The sequence below is a fragment of the Fusarium redolens genome (assembly GCF_020744475.1).
Source record: "Fusarium redolens strain MPI-CAGE-AT-0023 chromosome Unknown BKA55scaffold_12, whole genome shotgun sequence".
Lineage (NCBI taxonomy): Eukaryota > Fungi > Ascomycota > Sordariomycetes > Hypocreales > Nectriaceae > Fusarium > Fusarium redolens.
The window spans coordinates 576,261-590,914 of record NW_025763675.1 but is presented as its reverse complement, the minus strand read 5'-3'; the positions used below and the strand labels follow the sequence as shown (position 1 = coordinate 590,914).

Genomic DNA, 14,654 nt, shown 5'->3' with positions numbered 1-14,654 from the left:
GATAGCTAATAGCAATCCAAAAACGCCGACTTATGAGATGCTTCTCCCGGCGATGCACAAATAACAAAAACCCTGGACGCCGGCTCCATATAGATCCTGTACTCAATGACTGTCTGCTGGCGTGCTTCTGTGAGCCGCATGCCGAGCTCCGTAGCGCCTTGAATCCAAATATGATAGAGATAAGACATGAGATCATTCAAGATCTCCGAATGGTATGATATGTATCATTGTATCAGTCATAACGCTTTGCTACGAGTGTCATCATCCCCGGCTCAGGAGGATGCGTGTGAAGGAACACTGCGTGGTGTAATATCGCCGCTTCGACGACGTGCTGTCTGCTGATAAGATTGCAACGTCTTGCTGTTGGCTTCAGCAATCATTTGTTGTTTCTTGCGCACAGCTGCGAGTCGTCCTGTGATCATCTTGATCACTAATATCTTGTTAGCACTCGCCCAGAATGACACACTCCTATATGACTTACTCTTTCGAACATGGGCCTCCTCATCGCTATCAAGCTCACCACCGCTAGCTTCCTTGACAGCATCTCGCTCATCTTCTTTACCCGTCGACAATCTTCTCGCATCCGAACCTGAATCGTCATCGTTGTCTAACACAGCCTCAAGCATTCGGATGGCCGTGATGTACGAAATCTCGCAACCAGAGAGGTTCTCGTTTGTGACTTCGTCAATTGCAGCAGCGCGGCTCATCTCGAGTGCCCGATCATACATGAGCTTCTCAGCACTTATGCCAGGGGTCAAGTAAACCTGCTTGGTCGCGCCCCCTGCAGATGAAGCAATCGACTCGGTTCCGTGGTTAGATGGGTGACTGGGATGGTCTTCGGGCAGTTGCTTCTGCGCCTCCGTGAGCTTCATACGGACGATTTCAGACTTCTCTAACACCTCGTTGAATCGCTGCCGAACCCACTGAACCACTGCGTTGATACGCTGAACAATGCTCTGGGCAGCTGCTGCCGACAGGCCAGTACCTGTCTCTCCCCGGCTCTTCTTGGACCACCAGACACTGGCTATGTCCATAGCTCTAGCGAGAAGAGTGAGCGACTTCACATATAAAACAAGAGCCTCCTCTGAGAGAGCAACGATTGCCTCAACTGTCAATCCGTCTTCCTCATTGTCCAATTGGTCAGGTTCAAAACCACCCAAAATATGATCAGCGGACGGTGCTAGAGGAACAAGCTGCTTATACTTGACTTCGGCGAAACCGTAGACACAGTCACTTCGTGTTGCAAACTCTTCTATGGCTTGCGCAGCTCGGCCATCTTCGTCGGTTCCGTGAGCGTTCTTGCCGTCGCCTAAAAGCCCAACTGGGGCCTGAGGGGTGGGATATGTCGGGAAAGCTTGATATAGAGGTGGCGATGGGCCTTTTGGTGTACCCCGTAGAGGGGGAACTTTGAAGCCAAAAAGGCGCAGACTGGCGTCTTGGATCGCTTTGGAGATAGCACTAGAGGCTGATCCGGGACTAGCAGAGAGAGCTTTCTCGTACGATGATCTCCGGTCATGGCGCCCCTGGGTCACCAAAGCGTTGCGAGAAGACGGAGTGGCAATTGCTCCCGACGTGGACGTGGGCGCACCTTGTTGAGTATATCGTCGAGTCATAGGTCCTGCTTTTTGAGAGGATGGGTCACCAAGTCGCTCGTTGGCTGCCAGTTCATCGGCAAGAGCATTGACCTCAACGTGCCGTCTCTCAACAACTACGTATTCTCGCTCCAAGGCAACATCTTGAGCCGCCTTCTCCTCTTCTGTAATTGGTGGATTGCTCAAGGCTCTGTCCCTGCGTGCCTGGTTCAGAAGAGATGTAGGAGGTGAGACCTTATCGCGACCATTTCCTCTATCCTGGATAAGTTGCTGAACGGGAGCAGTCGCCGCGTGGTGTGCTACTGGGCGGCGAATACCAAGACCCTCCCCGACCTCGCGAGGAGAATTTCCTGTTGGTCGTTGACTGTCATGCGATTGCCGAGAATACCGACCTTCTCCCGGGCTTGCTGCTTGCGGCGACCTTGAGTGCTGATCTCTGGGAGATCTTGAAGCAATGCCGTCTCGTGGCGATTCGTAACCGGCTTGTCGGGGACTTCGCGATGATAACGAAGGCGAGCCCCCATGGAAGGCTGATCTCAGCTCTCGAGGTTCTTGCCTGACTGGCTTTGGAATATCATCCTCTACCAAACCAGGAATCTCGCCCGTAACGACCTGGTGTGTGAAAAAGTTCTCAAAGCTCAGTCGCTCAACAGGACTTCTCTTCAGGAGACTTCGAATCAGAGCTTTCAGGTCGGAACTAATAGTTACCTCCCTAGGAAACTTGATAACATCCTCAGCCGCTTCTATCTTTCTCAACAATTCGACATGGTTTCTGGCCCGGAACGGAGGGCGACCTGTGCTCATTTCATAGAGCACAGTTCCCACTGACCAAAGATCGGCTTTCGCATCATAGCGCTCGTATCGGAGAATTTCTGGGGCCATGTACAGGGGGGACCCACAAAGGGTATCGGCCAGGGAAGTGGAGGGAAGCACACGTGCAAAGCCGAAGTCGGCAAGCTTGAGCATAGGTAAAGATGCTAACCCGGCGATAGGGATCAGCGAGTCTTGACTGGCTTGCATGACGGGGCGACTCCTTTGGTCCCTGAAGGGTCGCGAGGGTAGTAGTAGCAGATTTTGGGGCTTGACATCTCGGTGAACGTAGTTCTTGCTGCGTAGGAACTCGAGGGCACTAGTCAGCTGTTTCAAGAAATGTCGAATGACAACCTCGTGCAAACCGGAGTTCGGCGCACTTGGATACTTGCGGGCCATATCATGCGTGGCAGGATGTGTGGCGAGCTTCTCTCGCTTCTTGATGAACAGGGATAGATCGCCAAGCTCGCAGTATTCCATAATCAAATTGATGTGGCTTGTCGACTCGAGACAGTCATGGAGAGCGACGATGTGTGGGTGGCGTAATGTCTTGAGTATTTGGATTTCGCTGTAGAGGTTCTCTCGTAGCTTCTTGTTTAGACGTTCGAGCTCGACGGATTTGATGGCAACGGCAGCCTTAGTGTCCTTTATCAAGATTGTTAGTGGTTGTCTAGGATGCAGTATGGTATGAATTGCTTGTGACTTGTGGTACCAAGAGCAGGAGTCTGATAAGCCACCCAAGTGATGCAGCAGCAACAAACAAGCAACGCAAGTTGGTACGATGACAGAGAAGCAAGTCAAAGTAAGGATAGGAGCCTTGTCGTACCTTATGCCAACCCAAATACACTTGAGCAAAACTGCCCTTTCCAATCTCGGAGCCGATGTTGAACTGTCCTACTACAGCACGACTGCCCGACTTCCTCGACCCCGAGGAGGTCGAGGACTCCTGCCGGGCCGCCATGGCTTCCTGGTTGTTATTATCGATGGCAGGAAGATAGCCGGACTGCTTTGTAGCCCTAAGGCCTATAAAACTCAGAAGAGGTGTGTCGCAGAACAGGTCGTCATGTAATCGATGGATGGAAGTTGTCGCAAGCGCCGATGGGCGTGGTAGAAGAGGCGAGAAGGGGACAGAGGAGGATGGGGATGATTATCAACCAGGCGGAAGGCGATAGACTCAAGGTCAGAGGCGAGAATCTGCGCCGATGGTTGGTGAAGTAGCAAGTGGTCGGTGAGGACGGAGGACCCCTATGGACGGACAGCCGAAGACGGATGGGATAAGACGAGACGAGACAATACTACCTGATCTTAGCTCAGAGGCAAGGTCGGGAGGTAGGTAGAAGGTAGGTATCCGAAAGGGTGCGTAGAGTATAGACGGTACTTGACTCGGTGCGCGCCTGCACTGCAATATCGAGCCAAACACAAGAGTTAGTGAATGTGGATAGGTAGAACAACTGATAAGATTCGAGGCCAAGGACTCTTTCGCAATGAAGAGAAAAGAAGAAGAGAGGACAAGAGGAACAGAAAGGACGGGAGAAAGACGAACAAGAAGCTACGGGGGATGCGTGTGACAGCGAGTGATGGTGACGGCACGAGCAATGGCGATCACGGCCGGGGATTGGATTGTACGGGTATGATCCAGCGATTCTACACTTGCCTTGCCTTAGAGGCTACAGCCTACAAGCACAGCCAGAGTCATTGCCAGATGGGGCTTGCTGGGGTGCTTTATGCCGGTGCGACAGGGCAGGATAAGGATAGTGGAGGACAGAGAATGCGAAGGGATAGGAATAGGTAGGGTAATGTACTGTACCTAGGACTAACTGGACGCTATTCTTACACTGACTGGATGGATAAGCCTGGCAAGCCCGGGGGGTATGTTAAGGCCAGGTGACTAACACGGTGCTGAAGCGAAGCTTTGGGCCTTTGGTAACGATCCAATCTGACGCGTTATACGAGCGCCAACCGTTAACCTGAGTCGAGGACCGTCCGTACTCGCTTTGAGCGAGGATGAGCGTGATCGGAGATAATCGACCCCCAAAGCCGTGGACGCGGATAGGGCGGTTAAAGAGGCGGACGACAGCGGTGACTCGATGGGAGGAAGGGATGGTTTGATGTTATCGTGCACCTCCAATGCATTGGCAATGCCTAGAGTCTAGAATTATGCATGTTGATGATTCGTACGTGTTGCTGAATGGGGTGTAGTGTCTTCCGTGCTGTAGGTACAGACGGGAATACAGAGACAGTCGAAGGCTCCAAGTCAAGAGAGGACAGGCCAGGACAAGCTAATCGGGGTTGCGTCACACACACAGCCTAGACGCAACTCTGATACCGACTATTGTACATGACGGAGCAGGCGGTGGTCGAACAGATGCTGTGCGAGCAAAGTTTGTAGAATAACAACAAAGCACAGAGCACAGAAGGCTAATCGAAGTTTAACAAAATGATATGTCATATAAAAAAAGAGCAAAAAGAAAAAAAGTATAGTAGAGATAACAAAGTGGAAAAACCAGGCAGAAAGTGAATGTGATGAGAGGTGAAGTAAATGACTGGTACGAATCAAGCCCAGTTAAAGTCGGGTTTCTAGAAGGGGGGAAATGGGGAATGGCTGCGTGCAGTGACTGTCCAGGACGGTACCCTGTAACTAGCCCGCCTGTAGGGGGCGGGTTACCTCAGGCAGGGTGCTTAGCTTCAAGCTCCAAAGCTTCCATCCATTCAAAGTAAGGTAACCCTTGAGTACCTCTTTAGCGTGTGAACTGCCGCAGGCGTCAGAGGGTCCTGGAGAATCTCCAATCGACAGGGATATTGGGTGTCAGGGGGTACATGCGATCTGTGTGGGAATCAGCCTCAAATCGCAAGTACCTCTGAACTTGGCTCAGAATGACAGCCTCACAAGTGGGTGTGAACAACTGAGACACTCACATTCACGCAAGGGGGGATCATTGGAGATCATACATACAATCACTGAGTAGTGACTCTGACTGTCTGACTGTAGATAATAACATATATAGACATAATAAGAGACAATGATCAAAAAGGGTCGGGTTTGCAGGGGATGACCTAGAGGCTAATCGATCACTTTTGGTTGACCCCGTGATACACCCAAGTCCAAAACAAGACCAGGGGATCAAAGACAAGAGCGGGATGAGAAGAGTCAAAACCTGGAAGAGCCCAAGCGACGAATGAAGGATGATTCAGTGAGTCAGTGAGTCAGTCACTAACTTTACGTTAGAAAGGGAAAACAACCGACAACCGCCGCAGCCTGTTTTCCCCATCCCCAACAAGCACCCAAGTCAGAAGAAAAAACAAAGGAATCATGCGGTACGTGATAACGATAACTGAAAGTGCAATACACACTGAGCTAAGCTATTCTGAGTCAAGCTCGACCACCTTCAACTCCTGTCAACGTTGTGAGTGCCTCGTGAGGAGGTGTTGTTGTTGCCTGAGCCCGATGATGTGATGCATCGGATCTGTGAACAATAAGACAAAAGCCCCCTTTTTCATAAACTCAATTTAGTCAAAACATCCCGTCATCGTAGGTTCTAAAAACTGTTGTTAGCTAGCCTTGAGTTGATTTGAGGGGGATAATAATGATCGATTGGTTCTTGCAAGGTACGAACAGATACAGGTACAGGTACTGTACAAGAGGACGGATACAAGGTTATGGATGCCGAGGTCGCCCGGCCCCACTGAGCATCTCTCACGCATCCACTTTCTCCGGAAGCTTTACCAGGAATTGAGCTCCATATGTTCTGAAACTTGGACCTGGGAAGTGGAGGATGAAACATCAATATCAAGTATTGAACAACCTTGAATTGGTTTGTTTTACGCCAGCCAAGTTTGCCAGACTTCAAAGCATTGAACAGCGCTCGCTCGCAGCTATGCATGTACGTACTATCAAAGTACTCAAGCTCTAACCTGTTATCAGCTCCCACCAAGACTGGTCAGGTTTCTCCATCTACGCCATGGCCCGCTATAGCGCTCCCTGCCACGAGGTGCTTGGATGATCGTCGCTGATATTCTGGAGAAGAAGATAGGACAAGGTCCGGTCCGGCAAAGAACCAACACTTTTGATCTCAACACAGATAAATCTTGACCTCCCTTGTTTGGGCAAGGTTGAATTAGAGCCAAGCTCATTCTCGTGTTTGTGCTCATAACATACATGGCTGAGCTCAGATGGCGAAATAATTGTTATTAATACTGTAATTCGATGCTGGTCACGCAAACTGCATGGCGTCAGCGAACGCTCGCTCGCTCGCAATAGCAGGCGTTTCGTTGCTCTATTATGCACCGCAGCATGGCATTCTCCGTATCGAAAACAAACTCACCATACTATAGTAGCCCACGAATAGGTATCAATTCACCCGGCCAAAGAGCGTTATCATTATCATGCCCTTGCTGCAGGCGCCGCATAAAGGTCCAGTACCCTGCAAGTTGTGTTCCTTTTTTGGAAACCAGGCAGACGAGGCCCATTCCCCCGACTTTTTGAGTTAGTCGTAGGACTCGGGTCTAAGAAAGGGTGGGCAACTTTTGAACTAATTGGATTATGGTGAGAGTGATGTTTCCGGATATTGATAATAGCATTGAAGTGGTGAGACATGGTAACATGGACAAGCCAGGAACAGAAGTGCCCGCTCACGGCGCTCATCACTCACTCGCTTCCATTATCACGTCAACTGAACACGAGTCGTGACGATTCCCAAGCAAAAGAGGTACAGTCAGGCCAATTCACGACAACTAACTAGACTAATAAACATAAAAAAACAAATACAAATACCGTCATCATTCACCCCCAGATCGTCATCTTCTCCGTCCTGGATCGGCAACTATTCCCCTGTTCCTTGACCGACTGGCTGCTTGAAAGCCGCTAGAACAAGGGAGTATGTTGCCTCGTCAACTTTAAAAAAAAAAAAAAAAAAAAAAAGAGAAAAAAGGAATCATGTGCTGAATTACCTATATTATTAACAAAGAAGTGAAAAATAGTGACGTTGACATGGACGAGTCTAGCCTCAACTGTTTAGTTAGTTGGGACAAGTTTTCTGTCTGATACGCTTCGACTATCTATCTCTTGGCGTTCCCGATGCATCTCAATCGAGTTAGTGAAAACCTGGAGAATGCGATCCATTCATTGCTTCTTATCTCTCATGTTGAACCCCGATATTTCTCTTATCATGGATGTGATGTGTTGGACATGTGCCTCTCTGCCTTCTCAGTTCGGCATACCGAGAAACACACACACCAAAGTCCCCAATGCGTTCTCATGAATCGATAGAATACGACCTCGAATTGGATTACTCTGCTCTTCACCCCCACGATCATCCTGCCCTTGTGTGCCTGGCTAAACAGCCGACCAACCACACTCCAAACACGTGGATCTACTCAACGATAACTGTTCTCATCCCTCAAACGTTAAAGCAGCCACTCAGGAATCGATACATGTGCCTCTCTCCATTGCGCATTGTTCATGTATGTGATTCTACTTCAGTTTTCTCAATCTGTAACTTGCTCACATGGAGTCGCATTCTGCGAGTTTCACGAGACAATGATGCTCCCGTAACACAACGTCGTTTCTATCAATCGGTTCAACATACGATCGCCTAGATAATGTGCAAGATTGTCTCTGCCTATCACGTATGGTCTCATCCCCACCACTTCCCACCGTAGTATCCTTCAGGTAACGAACAATACGGGCAATACCTCATGTGTCAGGCCTCAAACAGGCACCCAGCATAACCTTCCAGCCATCCCCACATCCAATACCGCATGACACGCGTTCAACAAATACAGTGCATGATTCGTAAAGGCTGCTGCGTTACAGTACACTTTGAGCCCCTCATGCGTCAACTGCAATTGGATGTTATGTTATCATTCCAAATGCCGCCGAAGGATCCGTCGAATCGGCGGCTTTATACCGGCCCTTTCACCGTGCTTCGGGGCTCCGTAACGCCGTGTTTCAAGATCCACCGGACGGAAAACACGGATCCGATGGCGGGGTTTCACTGTTACAGATGTTATCGTATGTTGAGCTTTCAGAAATGTTCCTTTTCTCCGGCAGTTTGAGTCATGGAAATATTCATATGTGAAGACATGATTAACTCGTCTCATGGTAAATTGACTGCCGCGAGTCAGAGACGTACCTTGGAGCAGCATACCAAGACAATCGTCGGTACAGTCAGCTGTTACCCACACGTCGTTCTCCATGTCGATTGCGACAGAGGATGACTCCAAGATGACTAAGATGTCTTGTCAGGTAGCTTATGTAACATTGTTCATGCATCTGCATGCACTTGTCTCATGATAGAATGGCGATCTCATGGCTGATCGATCTGCCGTGTTGAGCCACTTAAGGAACGCTTTGGGGAAAAGATCAGTGTTATTTTCCAGACCGATGACTGCCGGTCTGGTCTGATGGCAATATGGTACAATAACAGATCTTATAGCCATGTTGAAGGTATCATATCTTCCTCGCCTGAAACTACTCTAGGCTCAAGTCTCTCAATTATCAAGCATCTCAAGATAACGCCGTGTACAGGAAAGTGACAGATAGATCATTTCAGCATTTTATTTCAATCGGGGTATTCAACTTGTACAAGGCTTTCTAGCCGACATGGAATCCCAAACGCCTACCAGAGTGCTGTTCTCTGGCTATGCAGTTCGAACATACGTCAATCATCCCGCTATGGTTTCCGAGCATAATACCCGGTGCCTATTAAAATTCGCAAACGCCGTTTTCCCTTGTTTTCCCCCCCTTCATATCCATATCCATATCCTAAAGTTTGGGTCGCGTTTAGTGACCCTTGGCCGGCTCAACAGTGGGAAGCTCCTTGATAGCCTCAGAAATGATCTCGAGACCCTTTCGAAGCTCCTCCTCACTGATCACCAGAGGAGGGGCGAAGCGGATGATGTCGCCGTGAGTGGGCTTGGCAAGAAGACCCTTGCTCTTGAGGAGCAGGCACAGATCCCAGGCAGTTCGGCCGTTGGTGGCGGATTCGTCGATGACGACGGCGTTGAGCAGACCCTTTCCTCGAATCACCTTGAGGATAGGGGTGTTGAGAGCCTTGAGACCATCGCGGAACATGTTACCGAGCTTCTCAGCCTTGGCCGTAAGATCTTCTTCTTCCATAATCTCAAGAGCGCGGATTGAGACGGCACAGCCCAGAGGGTTACCACCGTAGGTAGAACCGTGAGTGCCAGGCTCGACGACCAGCATGACCTCCTTGCTGCCAAGAACGCAGCTCACAGGGTACATACCACCAGAGATGGCCTTTCCAAGGGTAACAAGGTCGGGCTTGATGTTTGCCCACTGGGAGCAGAGCATGCGTCCAGTTCGGCCAATACCGGTTTGGATCTCATCGCAAATGAACAAAACGTTGTGCTTGGTGCAGAGAGCCTGGACCTTGGCGAGGTAATCCTCATCGGGGACAACAACACCAGCCTCACCCTGGATGGGCTCGCAGATGAAAGCAGCAGTCTCCTTGCCGTGAGCCTCAAGAACCTCCTCGAGATCGGCGATGTTGTTGTATCGAATGGCCTTGCCAGTGGTGGGGTTGAAGGCACCGACATTGGGGACATAAGGGCCGTAGTTTTCTCTTGACTCGGGGTCGACTGACAGAGTAATGGCGGTCATCTGGAGCATGTTAGCAACGTTACTTCTACTGTTGGAAATAGTTAAACTTACGGTTCGGCCGTGGAAGTTCTCGGAAACACCAAAGATCCAGGCCTTCTCCTGAGGAACACCCTTGACCTTGTACGCCCACTTGCGGGCAATCTTGATAGCAGTCTCAACGGCTTCAGCGCCAGTGCACATGGGTAGAACCATGTCGTAGCCGAAAACGCTGCGGACCTTCTCAGCCCACTTGGGGAAAACATCGTTGTAGAAGGCTCTAGAGCTGAGGGTCAATCGACCAGCCTGCTCGGCGAGAGTCTTGACGAGTTCGGGGTGGCAGTGGCCCTGGTTGACAGCGCTGTAGGCGGAGAGGAAGTCGTAGTAGTGGCGGCCCTCAGGATCCCAGACGTTGATACCCTCAGCGCGAGAGAAGACTACTGGGAGAGGATGGTAGTTGTGAGCGGCGTACTCCTCCTCAATGGCGATGGCCTTCTCGGTAGAGGTGGCGTGGAACCGAGAGACGGCCTTCTCAGCGTGGGGAGACATTGTTATGTGATGTGACGTCAATTTAGTGTTGGAGTTGGTAAATGAAAGCAACAAGAGTAGAAAGTGAAGATATAGTGAATCAAGTTACTTCTTGTTGTTAAATGGAACGAAGAGAAGAGAAGAAGAATTGGAAGTTTGAGGAGAACATGGCTGCTCTTTAAGGACCGATAGCGGTTTGATGGCTGTCGGCAAGCGGAGGCTTATTGCGGATAGGAAAGAGACAAGATATGATTTTTTAGGTAATTATTACAGCAAAACCAAGTCTGCCTCTAGAGTTGTTTGTCGACACTATACCCCTAAGTGCAAGTGGGAGCGACCAAGCGTGGGAGTGTGCGGGCGTGAGGTTGCGAAGTTGAGGGTATGACGAAGCTGATTGGATGAGAGACCCGGCGGAATTGGGCGGATGACCTGCCGCCACCGGCCGAGAGCCCGTGTTCAGTTGATACAGTGAACGGCTTGTCTTGTCATGACATGATGGAGAGGGGCATCGCTTACGGTCATGTTCAAAACATGGATGAATCTGTGTGTCTTGCTTCTCCAAATCTGAGATCACTTCTTTTCGTGGTATTCCGAAGACGTCGAATTACTTTATTTGGTCTACGCCGCAATTTTAAATTGCCCGGCATCGTTTCATTGGACATGATGTGCATCCATCATGAGTAGAAGAGGCTCTGCTCTGTGAACTTAGTGACAACATAATCTGGGGAGAGGTGAGGGGAATGAGGGGCTCTGGAACCACCTGACATGGGTTCAATGCAGGTCTAGACTTGACAAACGACCCGATTTCTGGGATAACCAATGAAGAATTCTCTATTACTGTGATCATACCAGAAGATAATCTGTGTCGTGTCTATACCTTTCGTATTTTGAATGGAGAGCATTTTGTCTGAAAGCAGAGTTTGTCTCAGTTCTTCTACCATCTGCAGCCATCAAAATGCCACATGCAACCAAGTCCAAACTATTTGCTTGCTATTGAGTAACAACTTCTCATCCTCATATGACCCCCAACCTGTCAATTGATATCGATGGAGTAATTAGATAGAGAACCAACCAATGCCAGTTCCCAGTTTGTTCCCAGTTTGGGTGTATTCGGCCAAATCTTGGGTCTTATCCTTTACCGCCAGATGCCGCCGGTTCCGCTAGCTCCGCCATTTATCAGCGGAACGGTCTTAAATCCGCCTGAACCGCCAGGATTTCATGTGTAATATTTCGTTTCATGATATAAGAAAAAAAAATATGTCATAAGATGAGAGAGATCGAAAGGGAATTTGTTTACAGCAGCAGAATTATGTTTTTCTTCGGTGCTTGTTGTACCGAAGCAGTATTGGGGTTAGCCACCGTAGAGATGCTCAGTCCGTCTCTGAATTACATCAGCTTCAGACTTACAGACGGTCGAATATTCATGCTTATCCTACGTAATAGTTAATAAAATGTTATATAGACATTTTCCTTTCGTTTCTTGTCATGTTTCCTGCTTCATGCTGAACCGCTATTCGCTGTGGCATTCAAATTGTGGCTTGTCGCACAACGTCACTTCAAGGCCACATGACAGAGCGTAACTAACCAATCAACAGCCAATCAGCGTCTGAGCCACACTCTTCACAATAAACAGCTGTCTCGTTAGGATAGTCCACTATCGACGCACTATACCTGGCCATCACTCAGTGGACATTATGTCGTCCGCAACAGTTTCAAGAAAAGTATTAGATGGCGCTCGGAATCAGAGGAATCGATCTGTTTTCCTGCGTGATATCATTGTCATTCGACTCATCAATGCTTGGTGGATAGCTACATTCTTCCAGCCAGACGAATTCTTCCAGTCTCTTGAGCCAGCTTGGGATTTGGCGTTTGGTTCCAGTAGCGGTGCATGGTTAACTTGGGTATGTTTATTTTACATCTCCTCGTCTGTCTCTACCTATCATTGAAACACTCATGTCTGTTTACCGCTTTCTATATGGTTGTTTCACCAGTTGCGAGGTGTCAACACCACTTACACCATACCCAGCCACTATACGTTCACAGCCTATTATAGTCACTAACAAAATTGTCAGGAATGGAAACATCAACTCAGAACCTCTCTTCACCCAGCTCTCTTTGCTGGTGTCTATCTCATCGCAGACTTCATTTCCAGTCGCATCCTCCCGATAGGCATCCTCCGCGCCGCCATCCTTGTCGCAGCCCCTAAAGCTCTTCAAGCCGTAATTGCTGGTCTTGGTGACTGGTATACCTGGCAACTCGCCGTGTCTATCTATGGAGCCAACAGCAATGCCTCCTTCTTTGCAGTAAGTTATATATCCGAGTTTGTGGGCCATTGACTGACTTGATGGGCCAGCTCTTTCTTCAACTCTTCAACCCCTGGCAATGGTACTGCTCTACACGTACCTTTTCCAACTCTCTTGAAATGGCTCTCACTGTAATGGCATTGTATTATTGGCCTTGGGAGCTTGTCAGCGCTGCACAGACAGCAAAGGAGAATCCCAAACCTGCGCCTGTTCTCAAGAGTATCTGGTCGCTTCGTGCATCTCTGTGCCTAGCAGCTCTGGCCGTCGTTCTTCGACCGACCAACGTTCTCATCTGGGCGACTATTGTCTTCTTTACTCTCACCCGAATCTCACTACAAGGTTCTTCACCGCTCACAATTTCAACAGTGCTTGCATTGGTTCGAGAGGCAATTCTCTGCGGTTCCTTAATTTTGGTCATCTCCGTCGCATCAGATCGTCTATACTTTGGCTTCTGGACATTCCCTGCCTACAACTTCCTCAACTTCAACCTCTCCAAATCTCTCGCTGTGTTCTATGGTCGCAACCAATGGCACTACTACATTCTTCAGGGTCTTCCTCTTATTTGCACCACCAGTCTTCCTTTTGCGGTTGCGGCTCTGTACAAACCAAGTGCATTTACCACATCGACGAGCCAGTCCAATACATTGAAGACACTAGCATATACTGTCTTCACAACTATCGGCGCGCTTTCACTCATCTCTCATAAGGAGGTTCGCTTTATCTATCCTCTCCTTCCAGCACTCAGCATCCTCTCCGCTCCCGTTGCCGCCTCATTCTTCACATTCCAGCCAAATGCTACCACCAACAACCCTCGGTCTCGGCCTCAAATCCGTAATAAGCACTATCTCTTGGCTGCCCTGGGTGTCAACGTCTTTCTCGCAGGATATCTGTCTTTCTTCCACCAGCCAGCACCTCTCAATGTTCTTACTTACCTCCGCCATGAGTACGAGCGCACCCACCCAGACTCAGTTCAACTCGCCCAGACTTCTCACTTCTCTGTTACCCCTGAGAAAGACGAAGAGTTATTCGCCCTCTTCCTCATGCCTTGCCATTCTACCCCCTGGCGATCTCATCTAGTATACCCTGGTCTACAAGCTTACGCCCTCACTTGTGAACCACCACTCCACACTGAGCCAAACACTCCTGAGCGGGAGAACTATCGTGACGAGGCCGATCGCTTTTACGACGACCCTATTCCCTTCCTTACTTCTGAGCTATTTGGCCCAGAAAAGCCGCTCGCTGTGCCTCGCTACATCGTCGGGTTCGACGGTATCGAGCCATGGCTACAGGACTTCATCAAGACCCCTGAGGCGCAGGCCCTCGGTGTAACACAGGTGCGCCCTGTTTGGAAGGGCTTCAATGGTTTGTTCAATGAAGATTGGCGACGTTCGGGAAAGATGATTGTGTGGGACACTGGTATTTACGATAATGCACCTCCAGCAAAGGAGTTGTAAATTGGCCGTGCTAAACGAGCATCGAGTGTATACTACTATCAGAATGCACTATAAAGATATCATGTTTAGTTAATGGCAAGCTCTTCAGCAATCAACATATGCATCAAACCATGAAAACTGGTTGGTTCATATCTTTGTTGTAGTAACCTGTACTCCTTGACTATACTCCTCCACCCGCTCGAACGAAATAAAGCTCACCATCACACCAGGCTACATTACATACATGTAATCGACTTATAAGGGTGGTAGAGGGTCTAGGTAGGGTCCAGTCGATAAACCCGTCTCCCGCATATCCATGATGTCCATCTCATTCTCCCCAAAATAAACTAAAAAGAAAAGGCTATCATGCCGTGATACTACTTCAATCATT

The 14,654-nt window shown here is 49.2% G+C and overlaps 5 protein-coding genes across 5 annotated transcripts; 2 read left to right on the top strand and 3 right to left on the bottom strand.

Moving 5' to 3' along the window:
- Nucleotides 1-84: 84 nt before the first annotated feature.
- BKA55DRAFT_93671 (uncharacterized protein) lies at nucleotides 85-3,589 on the bottom strand. Its single transcript, XM_046201689.1, has 3 exons — nucleotides 3,229-3,589; nucleotides 482-3,047; nucleotides 85-430 (listed from the first exon to the last, which is right to left on the bottom strand). The coding sequence occupies exons 1-3, from the start codon at nucleotides 3,361-3,363 to the stop codon at nucleotides 273-275; spliced, it is 2,859 nt and encodes a 952-aa protein (XP_046046896.1). The 5' UTR covers nucleotides 3,364-3,589; the 3' UTR covers nucleotides 85-272.
- Nucleotides 3,590-3,649: 60 nt separating this feature from the next.
- Nucleotides 3,650-4,713, top strand: BKA55DRAFT_541662 (uncharacterized protein; the record flags this gene model as incomplete). Its single annotated transcript, XM_046190397.1, has 3 exons — nucleotides 3,650-3,731; nucleotides 3,845-4,190; nucleotides 4,602-4,713. 3 exons carry the CDS (start codon nucleotides 3,650-3,652, stop codon nucleotides 4,711-4,713), a joined length of 540 nt encoding a protein of 179 aa, XP_046046895.1.
- Nucleotides 4,714-6,228: 1,515 nt separating this feature from the next.
- Nucleotides 6,229-7,306, bottom strand: BKA55DRAFT_574682 (uncharacterized protein). Its single transcript, XM_046193323.1, has one exon. It carries the CDS (start codon nucleotides 7,042-7,044, stop codon nucleotides 6,784-6,786), a length of 261 nt encoding a protein of 86 aa, XP_046046894.1. The 5' UTR covers nucleotides 7,045-7,306; the 3' UTR covers nucleotides 6,229-6,783.
- Nucleotides 7,307-9,183: 1,877 nt separating this feature from the next.
- BKA55DRAFT_517592 (pyridoxal phosphate-dependent transferase) lies at nucleotides 9,184-10,548 on the bottom strand (the record flags this gene model as incomplete). Its single annotated transcript, XM_046188198.1, has 2 exons — nucleotides 9,184-10,023; nucleotides 10,075-10,548. The coding sequence occupies 2 exons, from the start codon at nucleotides 10,546-10,548 to the stop codon at nucleotides 9,184-9,186; spliced, it is 1,314 nt and encodes a 437-aa protein (XP_046046893.1).
- A 1,673-nt stretch (nucleotides 10,549-12,221) lies between these two features.
- Nucleotides 12,222-14,284, top strand: BKA55DRAFT_516728 (Alg9-like mannosyltransferase family-domain-containing protein; the record flags this gene model as incomplete). Its single annotated transcript, XM_046188113.1, has 3 exons — nucleotides 12,222-12,428; nucleotides 12,600-12,830; nucleotides 12,881-14,284. 3 exons carry the CDS (start codon nucleotides 12,222-12,224, stop codon nucleotides 14,282-14,284), a joined length of 1,842 nt encoding a protein of 613 aa, XP_046046892.1.
- Nucleotides 14,285-14,654: the final 370 nt, after the last annotated feature.